Source organism: Microtus pennsylvanicus, chromosome 5 (assembly GCF_037038515.1).
Source record: "Microtus pennsylvanicus isolate mMicPen1 chromosome 5, mMicPen1.hap1, whole genome shotgun sequence".
In the NCBI taxonomy this organism is placed as follows: Eukaryota; Metazoa; Chordata; class Mammalia; order Rodentia; family Cricetidae; genus Microtus; species Microtus pennsylvanicus.
Window position 1 is genome coordinate 127,259,276 of NC_134583.1, and position 16,421 is coordinate 127,275,696.

At 42.5% G+C, this 16,421-nt stretch overlaps 1 protein-coding gene across 1 annotated transcript in view; it reads left to right on the forward strand.

Moving 5' to 3' along the window:
* Sorcs3 (sortilin related VPS10 domain containing receptor 3) overlaps positions 1-16,421 on the forward strand; it is a 648,362-nt gene that overhangs the window by 475,999 nt on the left and 155,942 nt on the right. Inside the window, exon 6 of the mRNA XM_075974355.1 lies at positions 9,501-9,565. Coding sequence (XP_075830470.1) covers positions 9,501-9,565 — 65 coding nt within the window. The remainder of the gene's footprint in view (positions 1-9,500; positions 9,566-16,421) is intronic.

A 16,421-nucleotide genomic window follows, 5' to 3' on the forward strand; every position in this document is an offset into this window, starting at 1 on the left:
GATGGAGGAGGGAGAGAGAGGATAGGAGGGAGGGGAGAGAGAGAGAGAGAGAGAGAGAGAGAGAGAGAGAGAGAGAGAGAGAGAATTAGTATTCCAGATAAGAAATGCAGTTAGAACCCAAGAAAAACCCTCCTCCTTAAATACAGTAAAGTATAGAATACTCTTTTCCTGCTTCCTTCTTTTCTAAACTTAAAACTTTCAAGACAAATTCCTCTGTGTCATGGCACATGGTTTTCATCTCTCAATCCGATTCTGAAGTCTAGAGAAAGACTGTGTGCTCTAGGTAGGAAGGAGTTCTAGCCTTAGAGCAGACAGAGAACACATATGTATCATGCAGAAGTGGCTGTGGGTGTCAGCACCTAAAGTTCTGTTAATCTAGAACAAGCAAGCATGAGACTGGCCAAGGCAGAGGACTAATTGTGACCTCAGAGTGTCTGCTAGAGGAGCCATGTTCATTCAGCTGCGGGAGCCCCTGAGGTGGCGTTGGCCTGGCATTTCCACAGCATGGTCGCATTCGTCAGGCAAGTCACAGAGGATGATGTTCCTCAGACCCGATATGGCTTGGAGGATAAATGGGGGAAATGGCATCATATTGATTGAAAATGAAGACTTCATTCACTGCATTGTGTAAGGATTAATTAAGTGAGGGAAGTCTGTTTAATTGTGTTACAGAATTGTTTTCAACAGTCATTCCAAACATATTGCCAGGCAGTTATTACTCATGTATATTTATCTACTCAATAGATACTTACTAAATGCAGTACAAGATACTGTGCTGTGCACTACTGGAAAACATGGTTTCGTCAGCGTAGAGGCTATCTTTGTGGAGAGTATAATGACGGAGGACAACACGGAGCACAGCAAGCTGGCAGCGGAGGAAGACTGGGTTTGAAGCCAGCTCCCTTCTTCTCTTCGTATCTTATCAACGGATGAGTAGCTGAACATTCAAAAATCTCCATTGCCCATCTGAAAAAAAAAAGGAAAATTTCTTTGTTGAGCTCTAAGTCTGATTAAAGACTGAGCTGATCTATTTTAAAATGTAGACACCCTGGCACAATAGTCTACTAATTGAAATGGATATGACAGAGGTACTTTAGCAGAAAGCACTGACCAGTGAACACTGCTAACACAAGCCTCCCTCTTCAAAGTATTTTACATGCTTATTTTTCATAAGGGTATTGTTTTCTGTTTACGTGTGGCTGTGGGCACTCAAGTGTGTGCCAGTGCGTGTGCAGCTGTGTGCACATGTATGTAGTCTGTGGAGGCCAGAGATCAACCTCGGTCATGCCTCATGAATGGTCATGTGCCTTTTCTTGTTTGTTTGGTTTTGGACACAGGACTAGAATAGACTGGCTGGCCAGTGAGCTCCAGGGATCCACCTGTCCCTCCATTCTGAACACTGGGATTATGTGCATGTGTCTCCACGCCCAGTTTTTACCTGGATTCTGAGGATCAAACTTATGCTTAAGTAGGTGGTGGGCACTTTACCAACTTAACTGTCTCTCCATCCTAAAAATGACAATAATATTAGTTATAATATAATAGCACATTATATAATATGTAGCAATGGAGATGATATTATTATATAACATATAATAATAATTATTATTAATCCCACCATGGTTTAATAAAACAATTGAGTCAGGAAGAAAATAAGATATAGTGTCTGTGATTCCACAGTTAGGAGGTTCTGTGACCAAGACTTCAGCCTGGGTTGACATCTGAATGTATGCTCTTACCTGCATCACTGATACATGGAAGGGAAAGACCTTCACAACCCAAAGCTGAGTTTGGGGCTCTAATGCGAGGTTCTCACCTCTGTTCATTCCAAGCTCCTGGCCCCCGTGTTGCCCCAGCTTAGTGCTCTTGAAAGTGTACATCATATTATCATCATCACGTTCTCTACGTATGTCCTAAAAGTGAAAGTTCTTGGGCCCTGTGTCAACCTCCTGGGTCAGACCTGCTACAGGTACACCCAAGCATCCCTGTTCTAATGCTCAGAACAGCAGTACCTTGTATGGTACAGCTGTTGTGAGAATCAGGAAGGAAAAGTTGTTGCACCTGTTTGGCTAAACCAGCATCCCCGAGGTAGGGACATTGCTTTGGTGTTGAACAATTGTTACACAGTTCCCTCAGAAATTCTAATGTAAAGGCAGTACACGGAGCTTACATGGGATGTAGACACTGAGCTAATCCAAAAGAGCAACTCTGGAGCCTGTAGTAGAATTTGTATTCCCAGTAGAGAGCCTGGGAGAGGAAGTTGTGGTATGTATTTAAGAGATAAGTTCAGGCCTGGAAGGTGACAACTCTTAATAATATACATTACAAAATAGGAAATAGTTTTAAATGTCTAACCACAAAGGAAAAAAGACAAGTGTATGCATATGCTAATTAACTTGATTTAAATAATTGCATATTGTGTACATATATCAAAACATCATTGACCCCTATTCATGTCTGCAATTATAATTTATCACTTATGATACTCTTCATGGAATGATTTTGTAATTTAAATGTCTAGATGATCAGTTGGTAAAACATTAGTATTCTGACCTTACCCATCAGTATTTTAGCTTTGGTTATCGCCTCCAATATCTCTACTATTTCTAAAGAAATGTGTGCCCTAGAATTATACCCACATAGACAAAAAAGAAAGAAAGAAAGAAAGAAAGAAAGAAAGAAAGAAAGGAAGGAAGGAAGGAAGGAAGGAAGGAAGGAAGGAAGAAAGAAAGAAAGAAAGAAAGAAAGAAAGAAAGAAAGAGAGAGAGAAAACCTAGGCTCATGGCCCACCATTCTTTCCTGATGGCCAAGTGTGCTATGAAGAGGCTAGGAGTGGAGTTCCAAATTGGATACAAACCACAGGCTACTTTTTGACCTGCGAAATGAGGGACTGGATTAGACCGAGATGTCTCAAAGGTTGCTGTGTCCAGCTCTCCTGGGGACTGTCCTGTTGAGGTGAGCTGTCATGGATCCAGAGATGTTCCTGTCTGACCTACTTTATGTGAGCAGACATGAAGACTGCGCTCACAGAGTGCTGTTGCTAAAAATAAGCTGCCAGGCGTGTGCCCTTCTTGCTGGTCTCCTATCAGTCATGTCTGAGTGTAGGTTCTAGGGGCCGAGATCCCTGTCTTCTCTGGAGGTTTGACTGTGGCTCCCTAGTTCCCTTTGTTCTTGTTTCCTTGGTCTTTTTTCATAACTTGAAAAGGCTTCCAGTTTGGGAGAACAATCACTGTCCTTCCCTTCAGCATGTCGCTTGATCTTCCATGTCGTCACCGGGCTCATCAATTGTTATCAGATTAATGCCAAATTCCCCTGAAAGGAAACTGCTTCACATGTTATGCAGCTTTGACTAGGTTTTTGTTTTTATATGTTTTTTAAAATCTTCCTTTCTTAGAATAAAGTGAATGACACAGAAGGCAGATAGATCTCTCGAGCATGGGAGAGCGGGGTCTACTTTTGGACTAAGTTTGTTTGGAAATTAAAGAATGCATCAGGCAGGGTCTTACGGAGGTTGTCTCACTGGAATTGTTTGCATCACTCACTGAACAAAAACATACTGATGATTTCCCCTATGACAAACACTGTGGTTGAATCCATCGATAGATCATTCAACAATAAAATCTGAGATCAATGACCCTGTCTGATAAGGATGCAAAGGCAACTTAAGCTTATACTGCCGTGACCTTTTAACCCAAGGAGAACACTTGTATCTTATTAAAGAGCCCTCATTAAAAGTCATTTTCCAGAGACTGAAATCAGACGACCCATCTGCATGGACCGAGGGCACCTCAGCTGAACCATCTGATAGAGTGGTTTCTCCTGGTTGACTTCCATTATTAGGCAGCCAAGCAAATGTAGGATTGAAAAAAGGGGAGAGAGAACAGTGGGAGAGAGGGAATCTTAGTTTATCTTGTTCTTCTCATAAATTAATGTTAGCTAAAATAGAGTCATTTCCATACATCAGCTAGGTTTTAAGTTGCTTAGCCAGGCTCACCTCCATGACTCCATGAATTTAGTGTTGTGTTCCTCTTATTTATAGCAGTGGAAATTAAAGATCCCTATTGGCACAGATGCGCATAATGTTCTTGGGAGCTGATAGCAAAGAGAGGAAGAATCCTTCTTGATGAAGACTAACAAGGCCTACTTAAAAAAATAGTTTTCCCAGTTGTGATTGTTATGTTTCAGGAGAGCTGCATGGCAGAGGAATTCATGGTTGAGGAATTTAAAACTTCATAAAGGCTTTTTACCAGATTGTATATGATTATAATATCCGAATTCTATTTTGTTTCGTGGAATTTTGCTTTAAAGTATCTTAATTAAAAGCAGAAATACAGCACAGTTAAATACAGTTACTACTGATGGCATGTTTACAGGGTGATAGTAGCAATGTATCCTGGCACAGTTCTACTTTCCCACCTGATGCTCCCAAGAATTTTTTTCCATGCAGTTTCAGTGAGATCCTTAGACTTTTCCCTGTGGCAGACTAATAACAGGGAGTGTGATTTGATTTGGATCATTCTGTAAAGGACCTCTGCCAGCTCCTGAGTTGAAGGCTTGACTGGAACAGGTGGGCATCTAATAGGTGACTAACAAATTGAGAGCTGGATGGACTTTATGGCATGGAGCTTAGTTGGAGAAAGAACTTCACTTGGAATGTGCCTTGGGACGGCATATCTTATCTTCAGACCTTTTCTCTCTGTCTGTTGCCCAGTCGCTAAGAACTTCTCTACTACGACAAGGAATTTCTCCGTCATGATGCTCTGTCACCACAGGCTTGTAGCAATGGAGCAGCTAAGAACCGATTGAAACTATAAGTCAAAATCTTCCTTTAGGCTGTTTTCCTTGTCATGTGACAAAAGGCCGACAAAGACAGAGTGTTGTTTCTCTTGTGGTCTGTTCTGGCGTGGATATTGGCCTTGGTCTGTTTTTGTAATGTTAGTCCCAGAAGATACAGGAATTTGGATGCTGGAGGTGGAAGAAATCCCAGGATCATTTATTCACCCGGTTGACATCTGAGTGCACACGCCTGTCATCCATCTCCCATTGCCCCGAGCACCGCTGCTGCTCTCATCCACTGAAGACCTCTCCATCCTCACAGACATCGAGAGGGAAGCCAGTTCACAAATATGCTTCCCGTCCACCCTTCTTTCACTTCAAAAATCACTCACTATACCGCTACCCTTTCCATTGACCTATTTGCTCTGTTTATGTATTTCTGACATTCCTTTCTTAGGGAGTATTATCAGTATGAGAGAGTCCTACTCTGAGAAACACAGTGTTTGGTAAGATGAGAGATATAGACAGAATATCGCCACAATGCTGCTTTATGTAGAATTTCTATTTGTGGACAGGGACATGTTGGATAAAATCTTGATTCTAGGACAATGGTTCTCAACCTTCCTAGTGCTGTGACCCTTTAATACATTTCCTCATGTTATGGTGACCCCAACCATATAATTCTTTTCATTGCTACTTCATAACTGTAATTTTTCTACTATTGTAAATTATAATGTAAATATCTGTGTTTTCTGATGGTCTTAGGTGACCGCTGTGAAAGGGACATTCCACAATCCACAGGTTGAGAGCAGCTACTCTAGGAGAAGTGGCTGGGCTCAAGCAGGTGCAGCAGCTTATGGGAGAAGTTAAGCTCCGACTCAAAGCAACCTGCCTGGCCTGAGCCCCATACTTGCTGCTTCCGAGATGGCTGGAGGCAAGTTGCTTAAGCTCTCAATGCCCGATTGTGCCATCTTTAAATAGAGGAGAAGATCAATTCCCAACTCCTAGAGTTGGTACAAGGGTTAAACGAGACCAGCGTTTCTGCGTAAGATAGTGCCCACGACTCACGTGCTCTCCGCATCTGTGAATAGTCATCACCATGTGACTCCAGGCACATCACTTAATCTCTCTTATTATCCTCTTTGCCTCAGAGGAAAATTAGATGAATGATACTTTCTTTAAAAACTCATTGCAACGATTAATTAAGATAATGCTTATGAATACCAAACGCAAAGCCCGATACTGAATGTTCTCTGCACTCATTAGCATTTGTCATTGTTATCGTGCACGTCCCTACACATTGCCACACAAGCATCCCTTGCTCAGCCACCCTCCCTCACCCCCCAACAGACCTCATTGGATATGTTTACTTTGTTGGGTTTTTTGGTTGTTGTTGTTGGAATATAGTTTACATTGAGTTTCTGGAGTGGGGCTCGGAGCTTTAAGGATAGGGGCCTGATGGTGTCTGTTTGGTGTAAGCTAATTTCCTGGTGAGATGCCGTGCTCCAAAATCACAGTAGTTTACAGGCTTTGCTAAAGCACTACTGTTTGCACCAGGTGAGGAAATGCAGATCCAAGAGATTAGTTTTGCTGCCTTGTGAGCAGGGGTGCCACAGAGTCCAAGCAGTAATGAAGTGTGTTTAGCGAAGGCAGGGACTTTCCACTAGGAGTGAGTTTATCTCCCACCAGGAGATGTTCACGTAATCTAGAATCATTTCTTGGTTGTCACAACTGCAAAGATGCTGCTGTGTCTAGTAGAGGCTAGAAATGCTGTAAACAGTCTGCAAAGCACAGTGCAGACCCCACTCCTGCAGAACTGCTTACAAATAGATGTCGACTGTGTCAAGCTGAGACCCCCGAGACTAATGCTGACATACAGCCAAAGCAGGCCCTAGAAGTTTGTACTGGATTTGGACCGGGGATCATAGCTAAGGTTGTTCCAAAGAACCTTATTTAGGGATTTAGGGTGTTCCGGAATGGTTACCTGTGGAAATCCTCTGAGTGCTTTAAAAAACAAAACAAATGAACTCTGATTTTGTAGATCCACTCTCATTGATTTTGACTTCACCAATCTAGGCAGGAAGCCTCATGTGAGTTTCTGAACTCTACTGGAGTGCTCGTGAGTGGCCAATTTGTTGAACCACTGGGGCCTGAATGCTGCTAGAACAGAGAGAGACCTGTTCCTTAAGCAGAAAAGGAAGGGCTGCTGTGAGTTTTGGCCAGGTGGATTGGGAAGGAGGGGGGACTTGTCAGGAGAAGGGGCACAGAACTAGCTAGGGAAGAGATAAATAGCCCATTGGAATGGCCCTTACAGAAGTGAGGCCATCTTTCAACTTCTGATCTGTTCCTTATGTGATCTGAGATGAGGAAGTTCTCCATGCCTCAGTTTCCCCTCCAGTCAAATAATGAGACACGATGTCTGCAGTACTTACATTCGAGACTTACTGTTAGGATCCAATGAGGTAAATAAAACAACAATCACAACAATAAAGGAGTATAGCATCTGTCAGTGGGGGAGCAGCCCGTTACGTTGTTTAGCTTTGGGGGGAAAAAGAAGTATTTCACAGCAGTAAATGTTTCAGATAACTGAAGTTTGGCCTTCTAAGACTTGATTGTTGTATTTAAATCAACAAAAATAATTTAATTTTCTCTAATTTATGTCATTTGCAAACCAAGACTGTGGGTCATCAAAGTCCCTGCATCTTTTTTCACCGTCGCAGCCCTCGTTGTGGATGTCAGACAGCTAATGAAGCTGTAATTCAGTGACTCCAAGGGCTCTTGGGAAGCATGGGGTTTAGTGATGTCAAGATAAACTTTTGAGTTTTAGGTCTGTCTGTCTGTCGTGTTTTCTGCTTCTCTTACTATCTCAATATCAGCTAGAAAATCTGTCTATTAACCAACAGTCACTTCCTAATGCACTTTTCTTACTTGCTATGCCTGAAAAAAAATTAGAACTGTTGAGATGTTTAAACTGGGAGCTCGCCAGCTATCACCGAATAGAGCCATTGATAAGAACAGCAGTGGGGCTCTTCCTAGAAATGTCACCTGTGATGGTCACGTCCTGCGGACCCTGTGAGTTAGGACATACTGGAGACATGCTTCTGTGCTCCGCAGTGCATGCATTTTTCAGTGTGTGTCTTGATCCTTGCAGCTTGGTTTCTGTGTCTACTACTAACCTGGACATCTAAGGTAGGCGACAGTTGCCCAGGTGTTCCCTGAGAAGGGTCTGTAAAGAGCATCCATACAGACTTGTTTCATCTCCAGCACAGCTGCTGCACCTGATTCTACAGATATTTTAACTACTGTCTTCAGCCCCCTGATATTTCAAGCCTGGTGGGACTTCAGTCCCTTCAGCACTGGCCCTACTGTGGCCACCAAATGTAGTTCTTAACTAAGTCTCTATCATTCTATTTAGTAGTAAAGACTCAGGAGTCAGACGTTGGGATGAAAATCTGCTAGCTCAGAGGGGCTGAGAAGCAACGAGCTGGCCTTCCTTTTTGGCTGGAGACCCAGAAAGAGAGCATCTCTCCACGCGTCCTAAACCTAAAAAGACTGTGGAATCTCTATGTCCCTCCCCACTCCTTTCTGTGCATCTCTCTATGCATCTTTCTGCCTCCTTCATACACTCTATGGCTAATTCCTCTCAACTAGTTGATGGCTCCACCCCCTGACACAAGGTTGACTTTATTATTATTAATACAGTCTGGGGGTTTCAAAGTCCCAATGTCCAGCAATACAGACTCTTAATTGACATGCTTCTAGCTACTGGCAACCTACTCACCAGAATAATTTTTTTATGCTGGTGAAGCGTGATTAATAAAAACTCAAATTGATATTGGGAATCAGCCTAAAGACCAGAAAGGCAAAGCAGTGAGCTGACCCTTACCTGGACCTCAGTCCAAAAATGGCAATTCTGCCTCCAGGAATCTCAGAATGAGACTGAGCTGTCTCCTGCCATTTTATAATCTTTTCTGGGCCTGGGATTAAAGGTATGCACCACTGGGATTAAAGGCAAGTACAACCCAGTTTCTAATGCAACTAGTGTGGCTACTGGGATTGAAGGTATGTGTTACCACTGCCTGGTCTGTAAGGCTGACCAGTGGGACTGTTTTACTCTCTGATCCTCAGGCAAGTTTTATTTATTAAAATACAAATAAAATGCCACTACATCCTGGTCATCGTATCTTTTGAGTGCTTGTAGCCAAACAACAACAACAAAAATTCCAAAACCACTCTTGTTTGTAAAAAAGGAAGAAAGAAGGGCAGGCAGAATCAGATGGTAGGGGGCTGGCAGGCCTTGAGGCAAACAGAACAGGGCAGGAAAATGGGGATCTATGTGTAATACACAGGGCTAGCAAGAATGTGACTATTCAGTAATGTCATGGGTTGAAGATACAGCTCAGTCATGGAGTGCCTGCCTGTCATGAGCAAGCACAGGGCTCTACTTTCAATTCCTAGGACAAGGGGGAAAATGTTATGATTGAGAAGATGATGATGAAGGGAGAATCAAGAAAAAAATTCTCTTAGAAGGTACAAAGTGGTAGACGGGTCAAGGACAGAGATTCAGACTTAGACTCTTTCAAGAGGCATTGACTCAACTGACACCACTCTAAGAATGATGTCTACATGTGTTGTGACCACTGCAGGTGACAGTCTCTAAAACCATTCACACTTCTGGGACTTCCCATGGCTTCACTCAACCTGTTTCTCCCTTTCTTCCCCAGGTCGGTGTCCGGACTGGATAAGGAGGCAGACCTGGTGCACATGGAAGTGAGGACCACCGATGGATGTGAGTGCTGTGTTGGTCCCACTGTGCCAGAGACCTGTATGAGGGCTCTCCAACCTGATTTGCATGTTAATGACTCGGGAAGATGAAAAGCCTCAAGCTCCATTACTGCTATACCCATTCCCATTTCCCAGAGTAGAGGAATTGACTTCTGGTCCAATGGAAGACTTTCATTGAAATGAACCCCTAGGAATGAACTTTCGCGGGGGGGGGGGGGTGATTTAATGTGATGCGTGGTGCTTCTCCTGTTAGAATTTCCTTATCATCTTCAAAGGCTGGCCTTCATAGCTCATTAGGGCATTTTGTACTCACACAGCGGCTCTCAGGGGCCACTTGCTTTAACAAATGAACCCTTAATAAGGACAGGATTTCTAGAAAAAGTAACTGAGCAGTTCTTTGTGAAAATGATGTTCATCTCCTGGACAGAGATTTAAAGATGACCTCCTATGTGCCAGGCTCTGTTCTTGACTGTGAAATACACTGGTTAAAGTCTTACAGTATCTGTGCAAACAAGAGGTTCTGTTATGACAGTGGAACCCCAAGAATGCAAGAATTTAACCTTTGGGTTTTTTTTCTTAATTTATCTGCTGAGAATTTCATATATGTATACAATTAGGTATCATATCTATTTCCCAGTTCCCTCTTGAGCTCTCCCTAGATCTCTCCTGACATACTCCTTCCAACTTCATGCCTCTTTATTTTATTTTATAACTCACTAAGTCAATTTAATGCTGCTCATATATACATGGGCATGGAGCTATCCACTGGAACATGGGTGATCTACAAGTGACCACTCCCCCAAAGAGAATGATTCCCTTGGCCAAGCGTCTGTAAGCTGCCAGTTACCCTTCAATATGGAGTGGAGTGTGAACTCCCAGCCCTATTGTGAAAGAGGAGGCAAAAAGAATTTAGGAACTGAAGGATACAACCAGTGTTGTGAAATGTTGTCTTTAGTACAGGACATCACTGCTGTACTCATGAAACCACAGGACGGATAGTTACAGTCACAGGACCTGAAAAAGATCAACACAGAAAACAGCAACCTCACTGTAGCATGTGTGGCTGTATACATCTCACACAGAATTTGTGTCTAGCGAATTGTTATAAAAATTGCATTATTTGAGGCTAGAGAGATGGTTGAGTGGTTATGAGTACTGACTGCTCTTCCAGAGGACCAGAGTTTGAATCCCAACACATATATATGACAGCTAATATATATGTAATAACAGTTCTAGGGATCAAATGCCCTCTTCTGGCTTCCATGGGTATTCAACATATATGATATCTATCTATCTGTCTATCTATCTATCTATCTATCTATCTATCTATCTATCTATCTATCTATCTATCATCTATCTATCTATCATCTATCTAGCTAATAAATCTGAAAAAGCCTTTATAAAAACTATATTTAACTTCCCAGAATTTGCCATACATGTGGTGCTATATTTTCAAAGGAAAAATAAAGCCAACTTAGATGAAAATATATTTTATCCTAATACACAAGATCTTCTAGGCTGGAAACAATGCGAACATCTAATCGAAACCCAACAGGACAAGTGCCTCGCTGTGAGTTGGATCCAGGATTCTACTGCTTTTTTTGCTGTGAGAACAGGGGGAAAGAATCCTCATTCCCCTGTGATGTCCTATGAAACACAATATTGCCCATTTCCTGTTCAGCTCAGCAGGTTCTGGGTTGACCGATAGCAGAGGAAGTTGTAGAACCCGTGAAAGGACCAGAACTTGTGAGCACATCCTGCTAGGGCCCGCTGCACCATCCAGAATGTGTTACATTAAGGGAAACTGAATGTGCTTTCTGCCTCGTTTAGAAATTAGTTGACCCTGGACAGAGTTTTTGTCCTTACTGTGATACTTCCTCTATTGCTTTATGTCACTTTAATCAATTTGTTAACAATGGACTTCTTGTGGAGCATAATTGGCTGCTAGGCAGATTTCAGTTCTGCAGACAACAAACCCAACAATGCCAAGGGTGGCTTCATGTCATATTGGGCTCTTCCTCACTGATAACTGCCAAGCACAAGCTAGAAAGGGGTTCTGTGAGGACATGGTGGCAAGGATACCGGACACTGTCAGATATTTTTAACTGTCTTCACATTCCCAGAATTTCTAGAATCCGAACTTGTACAGCTCGTGCCACCATCTTTTGTCCCCATGAAATTGTTAAGCCTCATTATTCAGTAACTTGTAAGCCGTTCTAAAGCCCAATACTGTTTTATTTTTAAGCTCAAGGACAATTTTAGAGTTGAAAAGTAAAACTCCCAGGACAGGTGAGCTATCAGTCTCAGCGACTGCCTGGAGGTGGAGGGTAGAAGTACAGAGGAAGGATGCCGTACTGTTTAAGCCAGTGTGGACTTCAGGGAGCAACATGGAGGGGAGGGGGACTTTGGAGAAAAAGTAAAGAAGCCCAAAATATCAGAAAAACATACCTAGATTCTGGGTAACATCTAAATAAAAAAAGACAGAGAAAGGGAAAGTTGTGTCTTTCCACCCCAGGCTTCAGGAGGATGGGCAGACCTGGCTGGGCCTCGCAGTGGCTCACAGTGACTGCCCTCGTGAGCTGGGGTTCTGGGAGGCAAAAGTACAGTCTCCTATTAAACCCAAAGTGATTCAGCTCATACCTTTAGCATGGTTTCCTGTGAGCCTGCCTACCTAGGTTTGGTTCTTTGGCCAGGTGATTGACCTGGACCAACTGGAATGTTAGGTTTCACCCAGGCCAGAGATTCCATTCTCTTAAGCAGAAGGAACTTTCCCTTAATGGAACTTTATGCTACTCTAAGATTCTCCCTTCTGAAGGGGTAAACCTAGTTGATGGGGTGGAGTTGAGTGATGGCTTAGCTGGCTTCTTCCAGCTAAGTGGGGACATCGAATGATGAAGTTGGGCTAGCCCTCCAACGGGCCTATCTAAAAGACCTCAAAGTGTATAGGTAGTTTCATTTGTATAGTAGCCAGGTACAGTGAGGAAAGGAAGTCTTTTACTGTACCTGGAAAGAGACGTGGTGGAGGGGAATAGAGGCAGGAATTATAGATCACTGAGTCTTAAAATATCTCAGCTTAGAGCTCCACTACTCTCTAGAAACTCAGAGGCCGAGATGAAGGGAAGAGGCAGCTCGGTCACTGGATCTGCAGACCAAGGGCGTTTGCTTCAATTACAGTGGGTACGATGAAACTCTACTTTATATTTGGGGTACACAGTTTTCCTTGATTAAAAATACTTCAGAATTATTTTAAGATGTTTTTAAGAGTTGTTTTTTACTATCGTTTTCTAAGTTGTCAACATATAATAACATGCCCGGGTCTAAACTGGAAATTAGGTCCTCATTTTTTTCTTCTGTGTTCCAAATACAAATTAGGTAGGATCACAGATTTTCATCAGTTACTTGAGTTCAGACCCCAGCTTTTCATTCACCTAACATCTCATCTGTGGAACGTAGAGAAATTTCTCAATCAGCTGGCAACTTAGTGAAGACATTAAAAATCTGAGGTGGTGATAATGATGTATTGAGGGTTACAGTTCCTTGCTGTATTATTCCATATTACTGCAAGATTTAAATAAGTGAATGTACACAATCCTAAAATATTGTCCAACTGAGAATGAACACTCTAAAATACTGTTCTTATCATTGTTATCACCATGATCACTACCAGCATCACCTCCTCAATCCTCATCACCACGACCATCAGCATGACTATCAGCAGCAGCAGCATCACCTCCTCCTTCCTCATCACCACGACAACTATCATCAGCACCACCAACATTATTAGCACCACCTCCAGCATCATACAACCGTTATATTCAGAGATAGACTATTCCATGAGAATTAGAAAGAGTTCTCAATGAAGTCACTCAAACTTGCCATGATGTTTGAATGTCTGTAACTTGATCAGCTTGTCCCCTGTGCCATGCAAAGGCAGAGATGGCTGGAATTTTCCTGTATTAGAAGTTTCACTAAAGCTTGAAAGTCTTCAGCCCACCAGAAGGGGTGGAAACTCCCTGTTTTTGTTTAGTTTTAGTATCCACTGTGCCTATTATGCTAAATTAGGCCTTTCCATCAATGTCACGTCCTTTGATTTGTACTTCCCATAAGTAGGTTAGCTCCACTTTCCAGTCAAGGACAAATAGGATTAGAGAAACTAAAGGAGTTTCCAGAGTCCCCTTGAATCTGCTTATTTTTATGTGTTTGCATTTGAGAGTAATATTGTTATTTAAAATAAACAGCTCTTGGGTATTTTTCACGAAAAGACCTGAAGAGCTGAATTTGCTTTTTGTTCAAAATTTTAATCCACTTTTTCAACTTCTGACAATATGTATATTACCCAAAGGGATGGAAGTTGAGCGAATCATGGAAACTTCTTTTCTCTGAGGTGGCAAGAGGCTTGATGTTTAGGAAGTTTGAATATTTAGTAATCTCAAAGGCAAAGTGTAATCACAAGCCACTATATAGTTCAGCATAACGAAAATGTATAGGCTTTTAATAGAATTCAATTCTGTTTAAGTACTGCTTAGTGCAGTTTTAGAAAGTCAGCCAAAGAAAGGAAAAGATGCTCACAGCCGTAGGCTGCTCTAAGGAGGTAACTCTTTTGGAAGAGCCCGGAAAAGCCCACACTAGACTTTACTGTGGCATTTCTCGGTATAGAGGAGAAGCTCACCTTGCTGAATATGGAAAGATAAAAGCAGTCTCCCTGAGCCTTACACAGCTCCTGGCAGGAATGCAGCCCCCTCAGAAAGAAACAAGGCTCTGAGGGTGTTAGACTACCTCTCTGCCCAAATTCCTGGATGCTTGTGCACAAATCCAGGGAGCATTCATTTGTGAATATGCTGTCTCTGCCATTGGCCTGGAAATCCTGGAGAAGAGGAACTCATGTTTTCTGTTTCCCAGAATAGCAGCGAGTGGCTGACACCTGCAGCTTCCCTGTGTACCTTGGTCAGGTAAAGAAGTGAGTGAATCCATCTAAGGCAGCCCATCACACCACAAGAAGCTCTTATGCTGTAGGTGAGGATGCTTGGAGACTGGCCCAGCCTGGCATAGGAGAGGCCTCCCCTAAACATCCTGCTACAGTACATACAGATACTTGGAGACTGGCCCAGCCTGGCATAGGAGAGGCCTCCCCTAAACATCCTGCTACAGTACATACAGATACTTGGAGATGGGACCAGCCTGGCATAGGAGAGGCCTTCCCTAAACATCCTGCTATAGTACATACAGATACTTGGAGATGGGACCAGATATTCCACAGGTACCAAGCAGATCCTTCTATTGTACATATACTTCATATTGCTCATATTACAGAGGATACACTGCTTGACTGTGACCTTTAGTTAATGGAGCAGTCACCACACCAGCTCTTAGGATGCACAACAAAGATGTTTTTACACTTAGAAGTATGTTAGTCAAAAGCATTCACCGTTGGGAAAATCTACCTGGTTTTCTCATGGGGGTATATAAATGAGGTGTGTGTGTTGTTGCTGTTTTTCACTTGGGAGTGTTTCAAATAAAGAACAGAAAACTTAGTCTCACTAATAATGGTGTGATCCAGTCAGTCATCCATCACGCATGATTGACAGAATGGGTGAGAAGCACTGCCTACACTGAAGTCCAACTCAAGTTTTTCAGTTTTCCAGGATTCCTTCTTCACATAGCATTACTTTCCCATCCACAGGCTGAGCTCAAAACCACGCCCCTCTCTTTTTCTCGTTTTTCTCCATGAAAGGCATGCATTTTTCCCTTGTGCATCTCCCTAGCACTTAAAGGATGTCCATATCAATATAAACTCAGGATATGAGTTTACCATTAACACACACGTTTCATCCCTGATAGTGAGACAGAGACGTCTTTGCTATTACTAGAGTATATGAGGAATGCGTATAACCAAAGCTCCTTTTCATTTTCTTTGCAGTCAAATATAACTGGCATTTATCAATTTTAAAAATTGTACTCAACTATATGCTAAGCATTTTAATGCATAATATAGTGAATCCTGCTAACAATCTTATATTGTTGACCCCTCCCAGATGAAATGCGCTTTTAATCATCCAGGGGAAATTAACACAAAGCAAGTCCAGGACTGGCCGTGCCCTCAAGTGTTACATGGTGATCCATTAATCTAAGTTTCTACTTATGTCTAGTACCTGGTGCTATTATAGACAAACAAGCTGATAGGGCCAAGTTATCAGAAGCTTGTTTAAAATTTTCAATGTGTATGGTAAGTGTCCTTTTGGATTTCAGCATAGAAATCATTATATTTCCAACTTGAGATCTACAGAACCCGAGACAAACAGCATTTCTTGCTCATCCTTGACACCCAAAACTCTTTCTGTAACCCTCCATCATTTCTGCTTGGTAGCCAGGACTGCGTGATAATTCCCCATTCTCTCCCACTAAGTTCTCATCAGGCGGTGGGCACAATGGCGCTCATTATTGTGTCTTTGGGTTTTGGAAAATCAAGGCATTGAGACTTCCAGTACACGAGTCTGGCTAAAGATGGCAAGGTCTCTGAATGTTAAGTGGATTTCAGCAACTCATTTCTGTGCTTGTGTCCAGCTAAATTGAACCTGTCATTCCCTGCAGCACAGTGGCAAGCGGAGCCAGAGCCAAGAAGTAGGATGCGTTTGGCACTGTCTCCCGCTTGTCACAGGCCAAGGTTTGGGTAGGTGTTGATTTTGTTTAGGGTGGCCTTGAAAAGATTTGATTCTTCTTTCAGGGTGTTCAGATGCAAAGAGCATAGTAAATAGCCAGGGAAGAATGAGCCTCTCCATGAATAGAAGTGAGTGTCCCTCCTACGTGAACCTTTCATTACCCGTGTGAAGAGCTTTCTGAGACACGGTTGACAAGGACACAGG